Here is a 21,410-nt window from a genome sequence, read left to right on the forward strand (position 1 = left end):
CAAAATAAAAGAATGGGGAGATTTATGAAACCAAAGTAAATATTAAAAACCAAAACACCACTGTTAAAAATTATAAAGAAATTAGAAACAGCATGTGGCAAAACAACCACAGCTGAAAATCAAATCAGCGGCTTAGAGAGAAAGACATAAGAGAATGACTGCAGATGCAAAATAAGAAAAACAGATTGAGGCCGGGCGCAGCGGCTCACACCTGTAATCCCAGCACTTTGGGAGGCCAAGGCAGACAGATCACCTGAGGTCAGGAGTTCAAGACCAGCCTGGCCATCATGGTGAAACCCCGTCTCTACTAAAAATACAAAAATTAGCCGGGCATGGTGATGGGTGCCTGTAATCCCAGCTACTCGGGAGGCTGAGGCAGGAGAATCGCTTGAATCCAGGAGGCGGAGGTTGCAGTGAGCAGAGATCATGCCACTGCACACCAGCCTGGGTGACAGAGTCAGACTCCGTCTCAAAAATAAATAAATAAATAAATAGATTGAAGAAATAATATAGAAGATTATAGAAAAAGAGGACAATGAAACAGAAAATATATTCATAGATACTATTTTCTTAAAACAACTTTCATAAATGGAAGAAGTAATGCAATCTGCAGTGTGAAAAAGTATACAGATTATCAACATAAACACATATTCTGGTTAAGTTAGTGAAATTAAGAATAAAAAGTTCTTCGTGTTTCCTTACAAAACAACTAACTACATGAGGAAAAAGGCTGTTAACAGCACACGACGTAGCAATAGCTACAAAAGGCTGAGGGAAACAAAGTTCGACCTCTGGGCATGATATTCAGTCAAGGGGATACACAGATGAAAGGCAGGTGTCCTAAGACCTCACTGAACTGGGAGAACACTGAAGTCTCTGCAAAATCTATTGGATGACAGAACCGACTCAACCTCGAGATTAAAGTAGAAATTTTGGGTGGCAACTTGGAGCCCTGGGCCCGGCAGCAGCCCCCGCGCGGTGCAGGTGTTCCCTTAGGCCCGAGCACTGGCAGGGACCCCGGGAGGCGGCTAGGCGGGAGCCAGGCTGGCCTGGGAACCCGGCACCTGGCGCCCAGCACCCGACGCCTCCGTAGCCAACGGTGCGCAGCTGACAAGACGGGACCCTCGGGCACCTGAAGACCATGCCAAAGCAGCAGGGCTTCGAGTTCTGGAGTTGCACCCTGGGGCAGGGCCGCGCCATGTGGTGGCCCCCATGGTGACCAGAGCAAGCTGGCCTGGAGTCTGCTGAACCGCCGCCATGGGGCACAGCTGTGCTACACACCCACGCTGCACACTCAGGTATTCAGCCACAACACCAACTACTGAAAGGAAAACCTGTACTGCGAGGTGTACCCTAAGGACCGGGCCCCTCATCCTGCAGTTCTGTGCCAATGACCCTGAGGTGTTAGTTCAGACAGCTCTCCTGGCTCAGGATTACTGTGACGCCATCAACCTGAACTTGGGCCGCCTACAGGTGATAGCCAAGAGAGGTCACTATGGCGCCTACCTGCCAGACGAGTGGGACCTGCTCCAAAGAATGATTGAGCTGACACACGAGAAACTCTGTTCCGGTCACATGCAAAATTCGTGTCTTTCCAGAGATTGACAAGACTATGAGGTACGTCCAGATCCTGGAGAAGGCCAGCTGCCAGTTGCTGAACTTGCATGGGCGTGCCAAGAAGCAGATGGGGCCCCTGTCGGCGGCAGCGTCCTGCGAGCAGTGTGGAAGGCTGTGGCCATCCTTGTGTTTGCAAACGGAAACATCCAGTGCCTGTGGAATGTGGAGGGCTACATTTAGGACACAGGCGTGCAGGGACTCATGAGAGCCGAGGGTAACCCGTACAACCTCGCCCTATTTGAGGGCCGGAGCCCTGTGGTGTGGGAGCTGGCCAGGGAGTACCTGGACATCCTGCAGGAGCACCCCTGGCCACTGTCCTGCGTCAGGGCCCACCTCTTCAAGCTGTGGCACCGTGCACTGCAGGTACATCAGCAGCTGCCAGAGGAGCTGGCCAAGGTGAAGACCCTGGAGGAGGTTGCTGCGTGAGCCAGGAGTTGAAGCTGTGGTGTCAGGAGGAAATATCTAGGCAGGAGGTAGCAAAGACAGCCAGCGACTTGCCCTTCCCCTGGATCTGCCAGCCCTACCTCGGGCCAGGGCCCAGGGAGGTGAGCAAGGAGAAGGTGGGTGCGTGCAACAAGCAGATCCAGGAGGTGGAGTGCTGCACAGACGTCCTGTCCAAGAACAAGCAAAGAAGCAGCCGGGGATCTGCCACAAGACCTTCTACCCTATCTGGAGCTAAAATATGCAAAGTCTGACCAATGTGGAAATGTTACAGGGGGAAGGGGAGAGGGGGTGTGGGTCCTTCTTCTTAAAGCTCCCAAAATGGTGGTGGGCTGCTTCCAAGATGGCGGCAAGCCTCTTGTTCTCTGACCTGGGATTCTTGGCCTCACCGATTTCAAGGAATGGAATCTTGGGCCATGTGGTGAGTGTTATAGCTCTATTAGAAGCCGTGGGTCACAGAAGAAAACCATGGAACCCACTGATTAGTGTTCAGCTCCATTAGGACCAACCTGGGCACTTAGCCCTGCGGGAACAATGGCAAGCCTTTAGCCCGACAGGGAGTGGCCATGGGCACCTCACTGGATCAGGAGGCAGCAGACACACTGCTGGATCTCGAGGGATGGAAGTCATCAGTGGGTCTGCCACTGCACACAGCAGTGGTGGATGGTAAGCAAAAGCTCACCTTGAGCCCTAACAAACATGGACCAGAAGAGTGTGTAGTTGCAAGATTTAATAGAGTGAAAATAGAGCTCCCATAAAATGGGAGGGGACCCAAAGGGGGTTGCCCCTCCCTGTTTGAATGTCTGGGGTTTATATCCCAATCATTGTCCCTCCCTCTGTGCTCTCAGGCGATAGGTGATTGGCTATTTCTTTACCTCCTGTTTTTGCCTAATTAGCATTTTAGTGAGCTCTCTTTACTACCTGATTGGTCGGCTGTGAGCTAAGTTGCAAGCCCCCTGTTTATAGGTGGATGTGGTCGCCTTCCCAGCTAGGCTTAGGGATTCTTGGCCTAGGAAATCCAGCTAGTCCTGTCTCTCAGTAACCCAAAGGGCAACAGGTTTGTGTTCAGCTGTGCTGTGGCTGCTCCAAGAAGCAAGCCTCCAAAGAGACCACGGATTGCTTTTTTAAACCAAATTTGAGAAGAGTCTGGTCTGAGCTGCAGGAGCCTCACCTGACAGGGCCTGGAACACCAGGTGGCTTCTCCCAAGTCATGGGAGTGCCCTGGCCTGAAGGCCCCAGAACCCCCAACCCCCAGCACTGTTGCTGGAGACTGCATGTGTCCTACTTGAGGAAACGCCTTTTACTTAGGGAATCTCCCACTACTTAACATGGAAAGATGTGCTCATGTGCTTGCCTTGGCCTACTCTTAGGGCCTGGAAATGTTGCAGCAGGAAGCAGGTCCCAGGCTGGATTAGCGTTGTTCTCCCAATGCATGTGTTCAAAAGTAAACAAATTATTTCAAAGATTAAAAAAAAAAACAAAAAACAGAAATCTTGATAAAATGGGAATATTGAATAAATGTATAGAAATAAATTTACCAATGTAGACATTTTGATTGTAGAATACAATGTATGTGTTGCAAAACTTTACAAATTAACAATATAAGCTAGTTAATAAAATATCAGGAGGGAAAATATGGGAGAGGGACAGAGAATAGTTTACTAAATGTTTTATATTTCATAAAAAAGAGTCATTAGACACTATGTGAATTTTATAAATCAAGAAAGAGTTAAAAAGTATAAAATTTATAAAAATAACTGATATAAGAACTAAAAACAGACCTTACAGATATCAGAAAAAAATACACAGAGAAAAAGAGAGCAAATCAAAGATAATACATAAAGTAAAAGAGAATATAAAGCATTATAAATAAAAAATAAGATGAAGACTAAACATATCTGTCCTTTTAATAAACATAAATTAGATAAATGCATTTTTTTGTGAGCAATCTTCACTCGCTGCAACCTCTGCCTCCTAGGTTCAAGTGATTCTCCTGCTTCAGCTGCCTGAATAGCTGGGATTACAGGCACACACCACCTTGCCCAGCTAACCTTGCCCGGCTAATTTTTAGTAGAGACAGGGTCTCACCATGTTGGCCAGGCTGATCTCAAACTCCTGACCTCAGGTGATTTGCCCATTTCAGCCTCCCAAAGTGGTGGGATTACAGGCATGAGCCACTGCACCTGGCTTTTTTTTTTAATTTGCTTTCTTTTGTCTGTCATATTGATGCAGGATTTTTGCTTCTTAGTTCAGCTAAAATCCAAGTTCTTATCTCATGACCAGGAAAAAATTAGGCACAAGGACACATTGAAGGTTGAGGAGAGCTGATTTATTAGGCAAAAAGAAAGCTCTCAGCAAACAAAAAGGGAGTCCTGCCAACAGGCTCCCACCTCACAGATTGAATACTAGGCCACCACACATGAGCTGAGGAGGCCAGGCTCCTCCCCCTGCATAAGGTGCAAATCCCCATTGGCTTCACCCCGCACAAGTGGGGCCCCAGTCTGTCGTGGGCATGCCTAGACAAGGCCCTGGGCAGGTTCCCTTATCTGCTTTCTTCGTGGATCATTCCCTCCTCTAAAGAAGTACATTCAACTGCCATTAGAATAAGGATAAGGACAAAGACCAATCTTAACTGCTTCCTGCTGACAGAGGGCACTGTTTTGGGAAGACAGCAATCAGATCTCCCTCAGAGGCCTATCTAAGGGTCCTTGGTAAAAGGGGGCTATTGTTTAAGGTTCCTGTTACATGATCGTTTGGAGTTCAGTGGCCTGAAGGTAAGAAGAGACAAACTGTGTTATTAGAAAACATGTAGCAAAACGAAACAAAAAAGGGTAAAGACAGCTCAAAAATCCCAAGACTTCCAACACTCCCAGATAACTGGTGGCTACAGTCATGCCTGGTAAGATTTGGGTGCATGAGACTTGGCTTTGGTGAGCTCCATAGGTCTTATTTTCCCAAAAAGAAACCTCCAGGTTAGGAGCACCTATTTACTCCCATCACCTGGTAGGATTTGCAGGATAATTACTCAGAATTAAAATATTAATCTAGATTTTTACATTACCCATCCCTTTTGTTCCTTCTGAGCTGCAGCCGGAGATTGCTGATTGGTCCACAGCAACAAGTAGGGTTAGTCTAAAATGTAGGCAAAAACTTAAAAACAACTAATGAGTTTAGAATTTAATGACAAATGTATGATAAATTTCAAAACATAATTTCTCTCTCTCCAATCCTCAATTACTTAAAAGCAAATCATGATAAGCCTGAGCTGTTTGCCAAATAGAGTTTAGTCTTAATACTTGGCTTGATTACTTGCATAAAGTGCAACAAGAATAATTGTTTTTACATAGGCTTTTTTTTTTTTTTTTTTTTTTTTTTTTTTCTGAGACAGAGTTTCGCTCTTGTCGCCCAAGCTGGAATGCAGTGGTGTGATCTTGCCTTACTGCAACCTCTGCCTCCCAGGTTCAAGCGATTCTCCTGTTCTCCTGCCTCAGCCTACATAGGCTTTGATGGAATTCTGTTCCACAAGGAATCTCAGATAGAACTTTCGAAAGCCAAGCCCAGCCATGGGTTTGTACACTCAAATATCTATGAGTTGGGTAAACTCCATTCTTCTTGAGGTCCCAAGAACATGGCATTCCACGACCTGTTAGAAAGTGACATTCTTTACTCACCATAGGTTAGGAACCCTGTACAGGGACTGTGTAGACAAGGTATGAGGTCAGTTTTCCCAAGGGGCTTTTATCGGCTCTGCAAGTCAAGCTTGATTCCTTAAAGGGAAGCACACCCTTCCAGTCAAAGCCTTGGTAAAACAACCAGTTTCTCTAGTTGCATCCTGTTGCAAAAGAAAATGGATTCTTACTGCACTGATGCAAACAACTATACTGCCATAAGTCAAGAATACTCATAACAAGTTTCCAAATCCTGAAGAAGCCAGTCAGAGAAAAAAACAAATATGCTCCAAATTTTGTTCACAGGAGTATACGTTACTCAATTATTAAAGGCCATAAATAGCTCAAAATACATATCCTTGACTCTGAAAAACAAAACAAGGATCAGGAATGTTCCAAGCAAAGGTATGAAAAAATAGTACTTCAGTTTTCTATGAGGTCAGTCCATTCAGTTTACTCTTGCTTTGCTTGATATTCATGAACACTTCAGCTCTTCATGAGTCCTGTACTTCTTTTTATTCCATTGTCACATTCCCCAAAGTTATCAGAAACTTGCATTTGAGAGCACCTGTCAGGTTCTATAGCTGATTATAAACTGTGTTTTGAAGAGGATCAAAACAAGACAACAATTGTCTGTGAATAACAAAATGTCCAGGGTAGTTACTCTCAAAACATGACTGACAAAGAAATTTGGTTATCTCTGTGGTTTCTAATAACATAATAATCTTAATTGTGATTGATAGCATATACTCAGTCATTGAATTTTAGAAATCTCATACAATTCTGAAACAAATGTTAATATTATTTCCTAAAGTACAATCTGAAGAAGATTAAACATCATATTGGCAATCACACATACCTAAACATGTCAAATAATCCTGCTTACCTGTCTTTTGAATGTTCCAGGGGCCCTCTGTACCACTGAAAAGGTAGGGGTCAGGAAAGACAATCTTGAGGCTGAAATTTGATTTTGGGAAGCCCGTTAATGTTATGAAATAGAATTCCATATTACCATATGGAAGTTATTTATTTTGCCAAAATGATGACTCAAAAATTTTAAAACAAAGCAAAAACCTTTACTGATTAAGAGGGAAAATTTAGCTTTCCAAATAATTTGTCTCCTGCTTTCTCTTTCTTTTCCTTGGCAGCCTATCCACAAGGCAAACAGAAATCTTTCATTATCCTTTACTATTACACAAAAATCTTGTACATGGGAGAGAAAGCCAAATTTTGCCCTTACATTAGTTTACTGTTAATGTCAACCCCAATTTTCTAATGAAAACTTAGACAATTCTATCCAATCTTAAGCAGTTTGACCACGAGGTAAGATTCTTATAACCTTTTATAACCCTTTACAAATTTTGCTAAAGAGCAGATTCGTGCCTTAAGGGAAATTTGTTATGCTTTTATTTCAATGCTGAATTTACAGAAAAACAATATAATACACTACTGAATTTAGTCAATGTTTACACATAGAATTTCTTTTGCAAGATTGATTTTTACAATCCTTCCATAATTTTCTTAAACCTTTAGCTTTATTTTTAACTAATTTAAAGCAATCCTTTTACCATAGGCAAAAATTTAGATTTCCATGCCTTCTTATAATATTTTACTAAGATTACATGATTAAGAATATTTACTGAGATTAAGGCCTATGTACGCAGGACTTACCATGTTGTAAAACAGGCAAGTTCTCAAAGGCCAAAGAAACAGTTTACAACTTTAAAACATTTAGCAAATCTAGTATCTGACTCACATAATTTAGACCACCTACTTCCATTTTAACTACATTTGCATTTTACCAATAATCTTTAAGACTTTTTTTTTTTTTTTGAGACAGAGTCTCTCTCTGCTGCCCAGGTTGGAGTGCAGTGGTGCAATCTCGGCTAACTGCAAGCTCCGCCTCCCAGGTTTATGCCACTCTGCTGCCTCAGCCTCCAGAGTAACTGGGACTGCAGGCACCCACCACCACGCCCGGCTAATTTTTTGTGTTTTTAGTAGAGATCGGGTTTCACCGTGTTAGCCAGGATGGTCTCAATCTCCTAACCTCGTGATCCGCTCGCCTCGGCCTCCCAAAGTGCTGGGATTACAGGCGTGAGCCACTGTGCCCAGCCAAGACTGTTTTCATTACTCAAAGATTAATGTCACATGAACTAAAAGGCATTATAGCTTTTATTTTTCTTTCAAAAATATTTGATCTAAGTACTCATTTTCCTTTATGCCAATTAATTAGAGCTCTCTTTTTTATAGACATCACACGCAACACGTATATAACCACACAGACAAACAGAAGCAGATCCAGTAGTTACAAGATTTTCTGTTTACCAGCCAGGCGCGGTGGCTCACGCCTGTAATCCCAGCACTTTGGGAAGCTGAGGGGGGTGAATCACCTGAGGTCAGGAGTTTGAGACCAGCCTGACCAATATGGTGAAACCTCATCTCTACTAAAAATACAAAAATTAGTTGGACGTGGTGGTGGGCGCCTGTAGTCCCAGCTACTCAGGAGACTGAGACAGAAGAATTGCTTGAACCTGGGAGGTAGAGGTTGCAGCGAGCCAAGATCTTGCCATTGCACTCCAGCCAGGGTGACAGAGCGAGATTCTGTCTCAAAAAAAAAAAAAAAGATTTTCTGTTCACCAATCTCCTTATTGGACTATTGGCCTCTAAGTGGGGCCCTTTAAGAGCAAGGCTAGGAAAGCATGCAGTTTCTAAGGCCTAATAAACAGGTATAGCTGGAAGACAAAAGCAGATTTTGAAAGGGATCCATCTGCCTCTAATTCCTGGAGCTCCATGAGGAAAACAGAGGTCTCTCCAAAAGTGGAAGCAGTGGCACCTTTTCTGTTTTTACCAGGCCATCAAAAATTATCTTAGGGCCTCCCATGTATACATTAAGGGTGGCAAGAAAAAATGGAGAAAAAGAATTTAGTCAACTGAGAAAACAACTTTTTTCCAACAAAATAAGATCCAAGAGGAGAAAAACATAAAGGTCTAATATACCTATAACTTGGATATCCACTTTTAATTAAGCTGAGTGCTCTTTAAGAAAATCCTTTTAAATCCCTTATTACCTGACTTTGCCCATGCCAAGCAGCCAATATTTCTGGCTTTTGAACTTTACCAAAGGTAATCTCCTAGGTGCTCAGAGAAAGGAAAATTGAAGGTGGTTCATGAAGGGGGAGCGAATCAACAAATGGTAAAGGCCATGCAGATATCAAACTAGTAAGGACCCTTTACCTAAGCCAAGATTGAACCCAGGCCACCGTTGTAAAATGGCAGAGTCTAAAAGAAAGCACTGCCACGTGGTTACAGGTCATCCTTTCAAGGAAGTAAAACAAGATGGAGACCTGCAGCAAAGTTTGCCACTGACCGGTTTGCTAGACTGTGTTGAACAGTGGGCCTATGGAGTCCTAGGCCCACATCGCATCCTATGGTACCCCTATTTCTGACAGAATCATACAGAGAGACATGCCAAGCACACCAGATTGGCTTCAGCTTAAGACCAACCTCACAAATACTTTTTCATAATTAAAACTTTAAAGAGAATATAAACAGTGATCCTTATCATTCTCTTTACTGATTTGCACAGGGACAGGGAGGCCAAAAGCCTGACTGGTTTAAAAAAACTCTTATCCTTTTTCTAGCATGTCAGGCTTCTGGCTTCCAACCCCTCAAGTTCAATCCCAAGCCAACCAGTTTAAGGCTTGGGAAATTAACTTTTCCCAGTTTGGAGGATACAGCTGAGGGGAGTGCCATGTAGCATGGGGACACAACCACCCATCTGTAAAGAAAGGACAGAGGAGGAAAAAGGCAGCATTTTTTCAAAGCAACCCCAGGACTCAGTATGCATTTGAAAGAGGTGCAGACTGAAAATGAATGGCTGTGCATCTAGAAAGAGGGGAGAGAGGCATCCCTGATTCCCTTCTCTTCCTAGTGAATACCTGAGGTACATGAGGTAGAGAAAGTGAGGCATCCTTCTTTCTTTATTTTTATCCCTGAGTCCCAGTGACCACACCACCAGGTGGTCACCAGCACATGGGTGCTGCCCATGAGTGTCAAAGCAGCTTTCACCCATGTTAACAGTGGGACCTAGGTGATAGGATTATCCTCTCTTACCCATGTATGTCCTATCTCCCCTGCTGTCAGTAGCTTGAGTTCCCTAGACCTCATTTATGCCATGGGATGCTAGCATGACCTTTATCCATGAAATGGGAGACTTGGCTTAATCAGCAGCAATTAGTCATGCTCACCTGCACTGTGCCTTTTAACTTCAGTCATCGTCTGCCTCTGAATCCCTCAGATACAGTTTTCTTTCCTAGGGCTTCAAGTCGAAGTTTGGAATTGAGTTTGGGACAAAAGACCTGCCTCAGGGGGTTGCATGGACTCCTTATCATAAGCTGAATGCTAAGGTGAAGCTGTAGAATTGAGTCCTCCTCCAACAAGGGAGACAAAAGGATGTCTTGTGAATTGAGGTCCTGTAAAACGTCTTCTAAAAGGAAAAACAAAAACAAAAAACTGTTAACTCCTGACAGGGTGGAGAAAATGAAAAAAAAAAACAGCTTAAATGCAGGGCTGGAAAGATGCCTGAAGGAAGAACCTCTTAGTCTTATGCAAATAGGTTTCTCCAACAGGGAGATATATATATATATATATATATTTTTTTTTTTTGAGACGGAGTTTCACTCTTGTTGCCTAGGCTGGAGTGCAATGGTGTGATCTTGGCTCACTGCAACCTCTGCCTCCCAGATTCAAGCAATTCTCCTGCCTCAGCCTCCCCAGTGGCTGGGATTACAGGCACAGGCCACCATGCCCAGCTAAGTTTTTGTATTTTTAGTAGAGACTGGGTTTCCCCAGGTAGACCAAGCTGGTCTTCAACTCCTGAGCTCAGGTGATCCACCTCCCTTGGCCTCCCAAAGTGCTGGGATTACAGGCGTGAGTCACCACACCCAACCAAGAGAAACTTTTCATTGCTGTTTCTTCCCTGGGGCTTAGACCAAGCTGGAGCTTAGACCAAGCTGGAGCCCTTGGCTGGGGGAATGGGGGAAGGGAAGACTCTGTGGGCACTTAGCAGGAAATGCTGTCCTGATGGCCACACAGGGCCCTGGCCTCCAAGGCCACCTTGGGCTGGGCGGTGTTGGTGGCTTATTCCTGCCCTCCATGGCCACTGGACATGGCATGCACATGCAATGGACACTGCCATGCACCCCAGCTGGGAGGGAAGTGGGGCAGGGAGCCGCCACTCACCCATTTGTCCCACACGTGCACCTGTGGCCATTGGGGTGGGAGTGGAACACCCCCAATACTGTAAAAGAAAGGACAGGTGACATTACAGTCCCCCCAGAAAAGAAGGGAAATGCCATAGAAAAGGCTGGGTTGGACCGAGACCAATATTCCTGATCCCCAAGAGCAACAAGGGCTCGGGGGTCAGGGGGCAGAGTTTCCTCTACCTTCAGAAGAAGTCTTAGGACAAGAAGGCTCAGAAATGACAGGGAAATAAATTTTTTTGTCCACATTTTACTCACCATTTCTCATAGTTCCAAGCAGGCCACCAAAATGATGCAGAATTTTTGCTCCTTAGTTCAGCTAAAATCTGGGTTCTTGTCTTACAAAAAGGAAAAATTGGGCACACAGGCACACTGAAGGTTGAGGAGTAGGCAAAAAGAAAGCTCTCGGCAAATAAAGAGGTGGTCCTGCCAACAGGCCTCCACCTCACAGATTGAATACCAGGCCACCACACACAAGCTGAAACGGCAGGCTCCATCACCTGCATAAGGTGTGAATCCCTGGTGGCTCCACCCCATTCTCCCAGTGCACATGCGGGCCCCCAGTCTGTTGCAGTCATGCCCAGACAAGGCCCTGTGCACCCTTATCTGCCTCCTGCATCTATCAGTATTGTACAGGATAAGGCCTTTTTATAGGACACCAAAGGCACAATCCATGAAAGAAAAAATAAACTGGACTTCATTAAAATTAGTTTATTTTTTTATTATTTTTTTTTTACTCTGTGAAAGACATTGTCGAGAGAATGAGAAGACAAGACACAGACTAGGAGAAAATATTTGCTGAAGACATATGTGATAAAAGACTGTTATTCAAAATATGCAAAGAATGCTTAAAACTCAACAGTGAGAAAACATACCCAATTTTTTAAAAAGGGGGGATTAAAGACCTGAACAAACGCCTCACCAAAGAAAATATACACATGGCAAGTAAGCATATGAAAAGATGTTCCATATTATATGTCATCAAGGAAATGCATATCAAAACAAGTGAGATAACACTAAACACCCATTAGAATGTCTATAGTCCAGCACACTAACAACACAAAATTCTGACAAACACGTGGAACAGAAACTCTCATTTACTGCTGGTGGGAAGCAAAATAGTACAGCCACTTGGAAGACAGTTTGAGAGGTTCTTCCGTAAGTCAACATATTCTTAGCATGTAATCCACTAATTGCCCTCCTTGGTATTTACCCGAACGAATTGAAAATTTATGTCTCCACAAAAATATGCACATGGATGCTCATAGCAGCTTTATTCATAATTGCCAAAACTTGAAGACAATCGAGATATCTGTCCTTCAGTATGTGAAGGGATATATAAAACTATGGTACATCCAGACAACAGAATATTACTCAGTGCTAAGAAAAAAATGGGCTACCAAGTTATGAAAAACATGGAGGAAACTTAAATGCATATAACTAAGTGAAAGAAGCCAATCTGAAAAGGCTAGCTACATGCCATAGGATTCTAACTGTGACACTTGGAAAGGTAAAAACTATGGAGACAGTAAAAGGATCAGTGGTTGCCATAAGTTAGGGGATTGAGGGAGAGAGGAATGAATAGGAGGGACACAGAATTTTTAGGGCAGTGGAAACACTCTGTATGATACTATAATGAAGGATACATGTCATTATACATTTATCCAAACCCACAGAATATACACCACCAAGAGTGAACTACTGACTTTGGGTGATGATGTGTCAATACAGATTGACCAATTGTAAGCAAATGTAGCACTCTGCTTATGGGGAGGTTATATGTGTGGAGACTAGAGAGTATATGTCTGTACCTTCCTCTCAATTTTGCCATGAACCTAACACTGTTCTAAAAAAATAAAGCCTTTTAGGCTGAGCACAGTGGCTCATGCCTATAATCCCAGCAGTTTGGGAAGCTGAGGCAGGAGGATCGCTTGAGGCCAGGAGTTAAAGCCAGTCTGGGAAATATGTGAGACCCCTTCTCTACAAAAAATTAGCTGGGCATGGTGGTGCATACCTGTAGTCCTGGCTACTTAGGAGGCTGAGGTAGGAGGATCCCTTGAGCCTGGGAGTTCAAGGTTACAGTGAGCCATGATGGCACCACTACACTCCAGCCTGGGCAACAAAGCAAGACTCTCTCTCTCAATAAATAAGCCTTTAAAAATACATTTTTATAAAAAAACAAGCAATAAAAAACCCAAAAGCTGGTTTTAAAACTATCAACAAAATTGGCAAACCTCTAGTTAGGCTGAATAAGAAAAAAAGATAAACAATTAATATCAGAAACAAAAAAAAAGGAAAGATCACTATGGAACATACAGACATTTAAAAGTTAAGGTGAAAGAACATATCACCTCAGTAGACAACATTTATGATAAAGCTTCTCTAAAAACCAAGAATACAAGGTAAATTACAAAGCCTGATAAAAGGCATCTATTTAAAAAAACTTAATGCTAAGATAATAATGAAGAAAGGCTAAATGCTTCCACTGTAAGATAAAGGATAAGCCAGGATATCCACTCTCCACCTCTCCCCCATGTCAACATGGTATAAGAGGTCATACCTAGTGCAGTAAAGCAAGGAAAAAAAAGTATACAGATTGCAAAGAGGAAGTACAGCTGTTTTTATTTGCAGACATGATCATGTGCATAGAAGAACCTAAGGTACAAATAAAACTTTTCACTAAAGACATGATCATTTATGCAGAAAATCTTAAAGAATCTGGAACAAAACTATTAGACCCAATGAGTCAGTGAGCATGATCAGAGGATACAAGGTCAAAGGACACAAGGTCAAATACAAAACATGAGCACTTAAAAACTGAAAATAAAAAAACATTTAAATAGCACAAAAATATAATTTACCAAAGATAAATGTAACAATATATGTTACAAGATTGTATACACTGAAAAACTGCTATATGCTGATAAGAAAAATTAAAATACCTAAATAATGTAGACATATTTTGTGTTCGTGGGCTGAAAGTCTCAATATTGTTAAATTGTCAGTATTTCCCAAATTGATTATGTAAACAATGCAATCTCAAAATCCCAGCATGTTTTCTAATTTAGAACAAAACATTGCAGTTCATTAAGATCCTTTTTTTTTTTTTTTTTTTTTTTTTTTGAGTTGGAGTCTTGCTGTCGCCCAGGCTGGAGTGCAGTGGCGTGATCTCAGCTCACTGCAACCTCTGCCTCCCAGGTTCAAGCAAGTCTCCTGCCTCATCCTCCTGAGTAGCTGGGATTACATGCGCACACCACCATGCCCGGCTAATTTTTGTATTTTTTTAGTAGAGACGGGGTTTCACCATGTTGACCAGGCTGGTCTCGAACTCCTGACCTTGCAACCTGCCTGCCTCGGCCTCCCAAAGTGCTGGGATTACAGTCATGAACCACCATGCCGGGTCTGGGATCCAATTTTTAAAATATTAAATAAACAGAAAGCCAAAACAATTTTGAAAAAGCAAAATAGGATTCACGACTACCTGATTTTATGGCTTACTATAAACTATAGTAATCACCATAGTGTGGTGTTGGCATAAGGACAGAAATATAAATTAATGGGACAGAATAGAAAGCCCAGAAACAGACTCACACATATATGGACAGCTTATTTTCAATAAAAATCAAATAAGCCAGGCAAGGTGGCATTCATCTGTAGTCCCAGCTACTTGAAAGATTGAGGTGGGAGGATGGCTTGGAGCATGGGTGTTTGAGACCAGTCTGGCAATATAGTGAGACCCTGTCTCAAAATAAATAAATAAATAAATAAATAGAAAGAAATGTAGTGGAAAAAAGGATAGTCTTATTAACAAATGGTGCTGAAAAAATTGGATATATATTTAAACAGTAACAGAACCCACAACTTTTTGTGTTCCACACAATATAGAAAACATCAACTCAAAATGAATCACAGACATACTTAAAAGGTCAAGGCTGCAGTGAGCCATGATTGTGCCACTGCACTCCAACCTGAGAAAGGAGGATCACTCAGCAATAAAAGGAAATGAACTACTGATAGATGCAAAATAATGGATAATTACAAAAGCATCCTGCTAAGCAAACGGCAAACTCAAAGGGCAACATACATATGATTCCATTTATATGACATTATGAGAAAAATAAAACTATAGGAACAAATCAGTGATTGCCAAGGGCTTGGTATAGGGGAAAGGAGCAAAAGAGAACTTACTTGATAAGATGGAAATACTTTATGTCTCAAGTACACTGATGGTTACAACAACTGCATAACCTGTCAAAACTCATCATGATGTATGCCTAGAGAAGGTGAATTTAACTTGGGTAAACATGATGTAAATTTCTTAATGGGAAAAATATAGCAAGTAACAGCAAGAGAGGGGATATTTTTTGTTTTTGCAATTTTACTTTAAAAACATTGGAAATACAACATATTTCTCTTAGTGTTTTTACAAGTTGTGCTCTTGTGCGTTAAAAAAGATAGTGTCTCATGATACTATCTAAAAATGTATTTCTTTTCGAAAGATAAGGGAATAGACAACCCAGTCATTGTGGCTTGAGTCTGTAATCCCAGCTACTTGGGAGGCTGAGGGAGCAAGATTGCCTTGATCCCAGGAGTTCGATACCAGTCTGGAGCAATATAGCAAGACTCCACTTCTAATTTTAAAAATAATGAAGAAGAAAGGTAAAGCAATAGACAAATCAAAATGTTTTACATTTTCCTATTTTATATATACCACGTCTCTGCATATCTCTTTGCAAAGTATCGATTATATTTCCTAAGTAGCCATATAGTTACAGAAACCAGGTTTTCATTTAAGCATTAGTGTATTATTTATAACAGTGGAATTAACCTCTGTATTAATTATTCAGGTCAATGAAAGAGATATTAAAACCCCATTACTTGGAGCATTTCCCTGCCATTTTAATTCCAAGAGATGAGGCTTACGTTTTTCTATGTTTCTCAAGTACCTCTGGTGATTTTTATCAGTCAAGTTTAAAAACTGGTAGTAAACAGACTCAAGTAATCCAGGAAACAGTAAAGCATACGATAGTTTCCAATACTAACAAATCAGGTTAACAATGGTAAGACAAAAAGTTTGGTAATGCTGGCCATTTATAGGGCATAGCATTTCTGGGAAGGACACTAAAAAAATGAAAACAATGTAATTGATACAAGGCATTAAGTACTGAGAATATAGCAGTGAACAAAATAAAGTCCCTGCCCTAATGGAACTTATCTTCTAGTGGGGAAGCAGTCAATGGCAAATGAACCAAATATATAAGCAGTGGTAATGCTAGAAGATGCAAGATAAGGGATTTTTTAAAACGATGGGGCAGGGTACTAATTTCAAGACTTGAAATGACATTTGAGCTGAAAGAAACCTGAATTGAGGAAACAAGTTTTGTACAAATCACAAATAAGCATTTTTAATAGATGGACAACAATGCAAAGATCAAGAAGTATTTTCTTTGTATTGAGAGGAGTGACTGAAGTGAAGCAAAAAGAACAGAAATAGGTAAGTAGAAAGTGCCTTAGGCAGAAAGCCGTGAATGCATTTATCAAAGACCCTAGTTTTTAAAACTTTCTCTCTTTTTTTGAGGCAGTCTCACTCTGTCGCCCACGCTGTAGGGGCGTGATCTTGGCTCACTGCAACTTCTGCCTTCTGGGTTCAAGCAATTCTCCTGCCTCAGCCTCCCGAGTAGTGGGGATTACAGGCGCATACCACCATGTCCAGCTGATTTTTGTGTTTTTAGTAGAGATAGGGTCTCACCGGGTTAACCAGGCTGGTTTCAGACTCCTGATCTCAAGTGATCTGCCTGCCTCGGCCTCCCGAAGTGCTGGAATTACAGGAGTGAGCCACTGCACCCAGCCTCGTAGTTTTTAACTTTTAACGTCATTAGTGTAAAAGGGTTGAGTTTGGTTTTACATAGTTTAAAATTACATATGGTTAGCTGTCTAAGTGGAGATGACTTCAGGGTAGTGGTTGAAGCTAAAGATAGTCAGCACTAGAAACAGGAAAAAAAAAATAGTACAGCTGTTGAGAAATAAATCAGAAATTAAGTCTTACGATAACAATGACATTGGATTCCAGAAAGTAAAAAGAAGTGGGTAAGAGGCAACAGCTGATCAAAAAAGAAATTAAAATAATAATAATAATAAAACCACCACAGGACTTAATATAGTCAGCCTGCAGAACACTAGAGACAAAGCAAAGATTTGAAAAGTAAACAGAAGAAATAAAAAAAGTAACAAGTAAAGTAGTGGCAGTTCCATAGCTCATTCTAAATTTGAAATCTAATGAATAGTAGTCTACAATCATGAAATGACAATACATCATTTTTCAGTCACATAAAGTTTTTCTATCACCAACGCAAACAATATCATTAGCTCCTTTAACAGAATCGTTAGGAGTTTTAGACTGTTCATACCTCTTTAGTTTCATCTTTAGATCAGGACTCAAATGTGGAGTAGAACATGGAATTAAAATTATTTCATTCATTTGAATGAATTGAGTTTCTACTACAAATTTTGTTTCAAATATAGGTGTAATTTTTTTTACACCTTAAAAAAATTGTTTTTAAAAACAATTTTATGAAAAAAAAATTTTCCATAGTCTGAACATTAATTTCTAACATACTCTAAAAAAATTTTTTTTTTTTTTAGCTAAAGGACAGAGTGGTTAGTGGCCTTTTAGTGTAGAAAATCCAGTGCATGAAGCCCCATTAGAGAATTTGTATAGGTACTTGTAACAATCTTTTAACGTTTTTTATTAATCCTACTTTCTCCAGTAATCTCATCTTTCATCCTTTTACACCATAGCTAAGATTTCCTATTCCAAGATCTTCCTATCAGAATTCAAGGAATTTCTGTAATGGAGTCAACCTATTAGGTCCTAATTTTTTTTGAGCTAAGAAAATTAGCATGAAGTGTTCCACAAAATCAATTACTATTGTCAGAAAATATAATCTCAAATTTTCTTCAAAATATCTATAATTGAATGTCTTAGAAATTTTAACACATTTTGACACTATCTCAAAATATTTGTTGTTGCATTACTATCTGTGTCCTCTATAACATCCTCCATTCATTACAATTATTGTACAGTGCTAAAATCTAAGTTTCGTTTGCATTTTGAGTAATGTGTATTTAATAGAGGCATCTATATTAATGTGCTTTTACATATTAACTCAGAAATATTTTAAAACATTTTTGCAGTTTCCTATGAAGCTGAAAGTCTTTTTAAAAAAATCCTGTATTTAAATATTAGTTGCTCTTCCAAATCCCTATCCCTTTTTAAAGCTGTTGTATTTATAAAGCTATGACAGCTAATTTGGGGTGCAAAGATCATTTTCTAGTTAGAGATAGTAGTGGGGTAGAAATACAAATCATGCCATTTACCCCTAGAGCATATTCTTGATAAACTTCATGAAAATGAATAACCTACTCAACCTTTTCATATTAATTACAAAAAGAGAAATTATATATACAATCTACATTACATAAAATTAAAAAGGTTCTTATTAAGCTACTCACTCTGAAAATAAATTATTCAAACTCATTTTCCATAAGTCTGAACATTAATTTCTAACATACTCTAAACAAAGAATATCTTTATAAGCAAACAGGCTATTGCTTTTAGTAAGAATCATTTATTGTGTAAGAGTGGAAGGTTAATTGGTACAGTACTATGCATAATCTCTCACCCTTGAAAAATTAAACATAACTGGATAAAAATAACAAAGCAGAATGAGCATGTGAAAGACAAAAAATAAGCAAATTTTATAGAGAATGTTCTGCTATATTTATGTACTGTTCTTCTCCATTGTCTTCTACTTGCTGATTTCTTACAAAAAATGAACATATTTTGTCATTTGATAAATGTACATACAGTTCTATATTTTTCATTCAACTCAGCTGACTGAAACTTTCAACTAAATGTAGCATTATTTTAAAAATTAGAGCCTATTCCCTTGTCTCAGAAAATGCAACATTGTTCTGTGAAATTTGCACAATAGAATATTATGCAAGTATCTCAACTACAAAGCAATAAATTAAAAAATGCCAGCTATCATCTTATGACTTAAGCATCATGAATTAGTCAAATGCTAGCTTGTGGAATAAAATAATCATACTAAATGTAGAGAAAAGTGATAGAAGTTTCAAAAATGTGTGCCAGGACTACGTTCATTACTTTTATATTTAAATATAAATTAGATGTTTAAAAAACTGAGCTATTTCCTCCCATGTTATCTCATATACCAGAAAAGAAATAAACCATCATTATTCTTCAGGGTAACTGTATTAGAAAGAGAAATTACTGCAAAACAAAACAAAAAGCAGAAAAACCCACAAGCTTTTATACACATAGACCTAATTGGACAAAGGAAAATTTAAAAAAAATAAATCTATGGACAGGTATCTGTAGGTTGCTCCCACAGCCAACTAACAGTGACACACAGAGGAATATTATAGAAATTATGTCCACATACTTACGTTTGTCAAAGTTAAGATTCAAATTTGTTACATCAAAGCATACATGCTAGAATGTGTCACATGACTTTAAAAAATCCCACTGAATATAAAACAACATAAAAATCTATGAATAAATATAAAGCATCCCATAATAATATCTGCAGGAAGCCAAAAGGGGCCAACAAAAATGTCTATGGCCTAAGTTTTACTTCATAGGAATATTCATATATTCTCCAAAAGATTTAGTTCTAATGCTACACATTACAAATATTCAACTGCTTACCAAAATACGTTTTCTGGCGGCAAAACGTTACTTAAAAAGGGAGTGCGGGGGGTGTTAAGTGCTTGAGGGAGTAAGAATGCAGCAGAAAATTACAGGAGCCCACATATCCTTTTTCTTAAATTTAATTTGTCATATATAAGGTTTTTATATACAATCAGTGTGCATTGTAACAGTTTATATTAAAAGTCAATCAAGTTTATCTAAAATGTTAACCTGGCTGCATAGCACATTTGACATTATTGCCCACATGAAACGGGAAAACAAACAGATTTACAATAACTTTTGGCCGTTTTGGATTCTGAAAAGTGTTTATACACCTACCCTTTTAAACCAGATGCATCTGAAAAAAATGTTTCCAGAGCATGCAGTTTAAGATTTTACATATCATCTCGCCATTTTAAAACTACAAACACAATATTGACTAAAAAAGGAAAAAAAAAGGGGGAAGAAATAACATGTATCTAATAAAATATTCAGTATAAAAAGAGGACTAATGGAATTAAAGTGGCCCCTTTCCCCATTTTTACATTCTAAACAATGATTCCATCAAGACAAATCATTAAAAAGTGTTATTACACTGATTTTTTTTTTTTTAAGAAGGCCTGAGTTGGTAGGGAAAGGAACAGTCAAAAAAAGCCTGAGAAAGGGAAGGAAGTAAGGAAAGTTCCTTTAATATTTACAGTAATTTACAGCCATTTCTTTTTTGTAAAAAGGCATAATAATAGATCACAAACAGGAAATTCCTGACTATTTTACAGATATAAGTACAGAATTTAAATATTCAAGCTTGTGATGAAAAGCGGCAAGGTGGTCGCAGTGTACAATGTAAACAAGTAGCTTTGGAAATGAACAAAGTCCTTGAGTGTTTTTCTTTATTAAGAAAGAACTCTCTTTCATTCCTTCCTGAAACATGATCACAGGTCAGAGTAAAGTTCATATATAAACATAATTTAAATGGAGGTCAGTCTAAAATCACTGACTTAAAAACAGTTTTATCCAGCCTGTATGGGAGGGCAGTGTTGAGGTCCCTGTAATAGTAAACATTTTCCATTTCTTTAAAAAAGAAACAAACAAACAAAAAGTACTACAACATTTGTAGTACAGTGCAGCATAATCCTTAAATATAAAAATATTTTCTCTTCTGTTGGGATAATAGACCTTGCATCCTGGAAAGAAGTAACAATACTGCTACTGATAGAAGATCTGTTTATATCTTTCAAGTCATGTAAGGCAATTACTGTGTTGGTTTATGATATATGGCTAAAAGTCCAGAAAGACGAAATAGCAGTTTTTGTTATGTTTTCCGACTACTCCAGGTATGCTCCGGTGTACTTTTGTGTTCAATTGAATGTTCAAATGGAGATCTGGAGCCATAAGGAGATCTCTGATCTAGTGGTGACCTAGGGCCACTGCTGGAAGCTCTGTGGTCCATTTGCCAATCTGAGTGATACCTATAATCCCTGGAAGATTTATGGTGCGTATATTCAGAACTTGATCGGTGGTCTGAATGTAACCGATGATCTGAATGAGAACGATGATCAGAATGAGATCTATCTTTTAAATTTCCTTCCAAATTTGACCTGTGATCTCTACTCCTGTGATCATCCAGTTTTCTGTGTTTCTCTCTGTCACTGTAATATCTAATAAAGAAAAATTGAGAATTTTAGATAAATAATGCAAATTAAAATG

General features: G+C 39.8%; 1 protein-coding gene and 1 pseudogene across 1 annotated transcript in view; one reads left to right on the forward strand and one right to left on the reverse strand.

Moving 5' to 3' along the window:
- Positions 1-1,141: 1,141 nt before the first annotated feature.
- LOC105529965 lies at positions 1,142-3,385 on the forward strand (annotated as a pseudogene).
- Positions 3,386-19,827: 16,442 nt separating this feature from the next.
- The window catches only part of CHD1 (chromodomain helicase DNA binding protein 1), a 74,140-nt gene continuing 72,557 nt past the window's right edge, over positions 19,828-21,410 (reverse strand). The window contains exon 34 of the mRNA XM_011967257.1: positions 19,828-21,361. Coding sequence (XP_011822647.1) covers positions 21,016-21,361 — 346 coding nt within the window. The 3' untranslated portion in view covers positions 19,828-21,015. The remainder of the gene's footprint in view (positions 21,362-21,410) is intronic.

This window comes from Mandrillus leucophaeus, unplaced genomic scaffold (assembly GCF_000951045.1).
Source record: "Mandrillus leucophaeus isolate KB7577 unplaced genomic scaffold, Mleu.le_1.0 Scaffold796, whole genome shotgun sequence".
NCBI classification, from domain to species: domain Eukaryota; kingdom Metazoa; phylum Chordata; class Mammalia; order Primates; family Cercopithecidae; genus Mandrillus; species Mandrillus leucophaeus.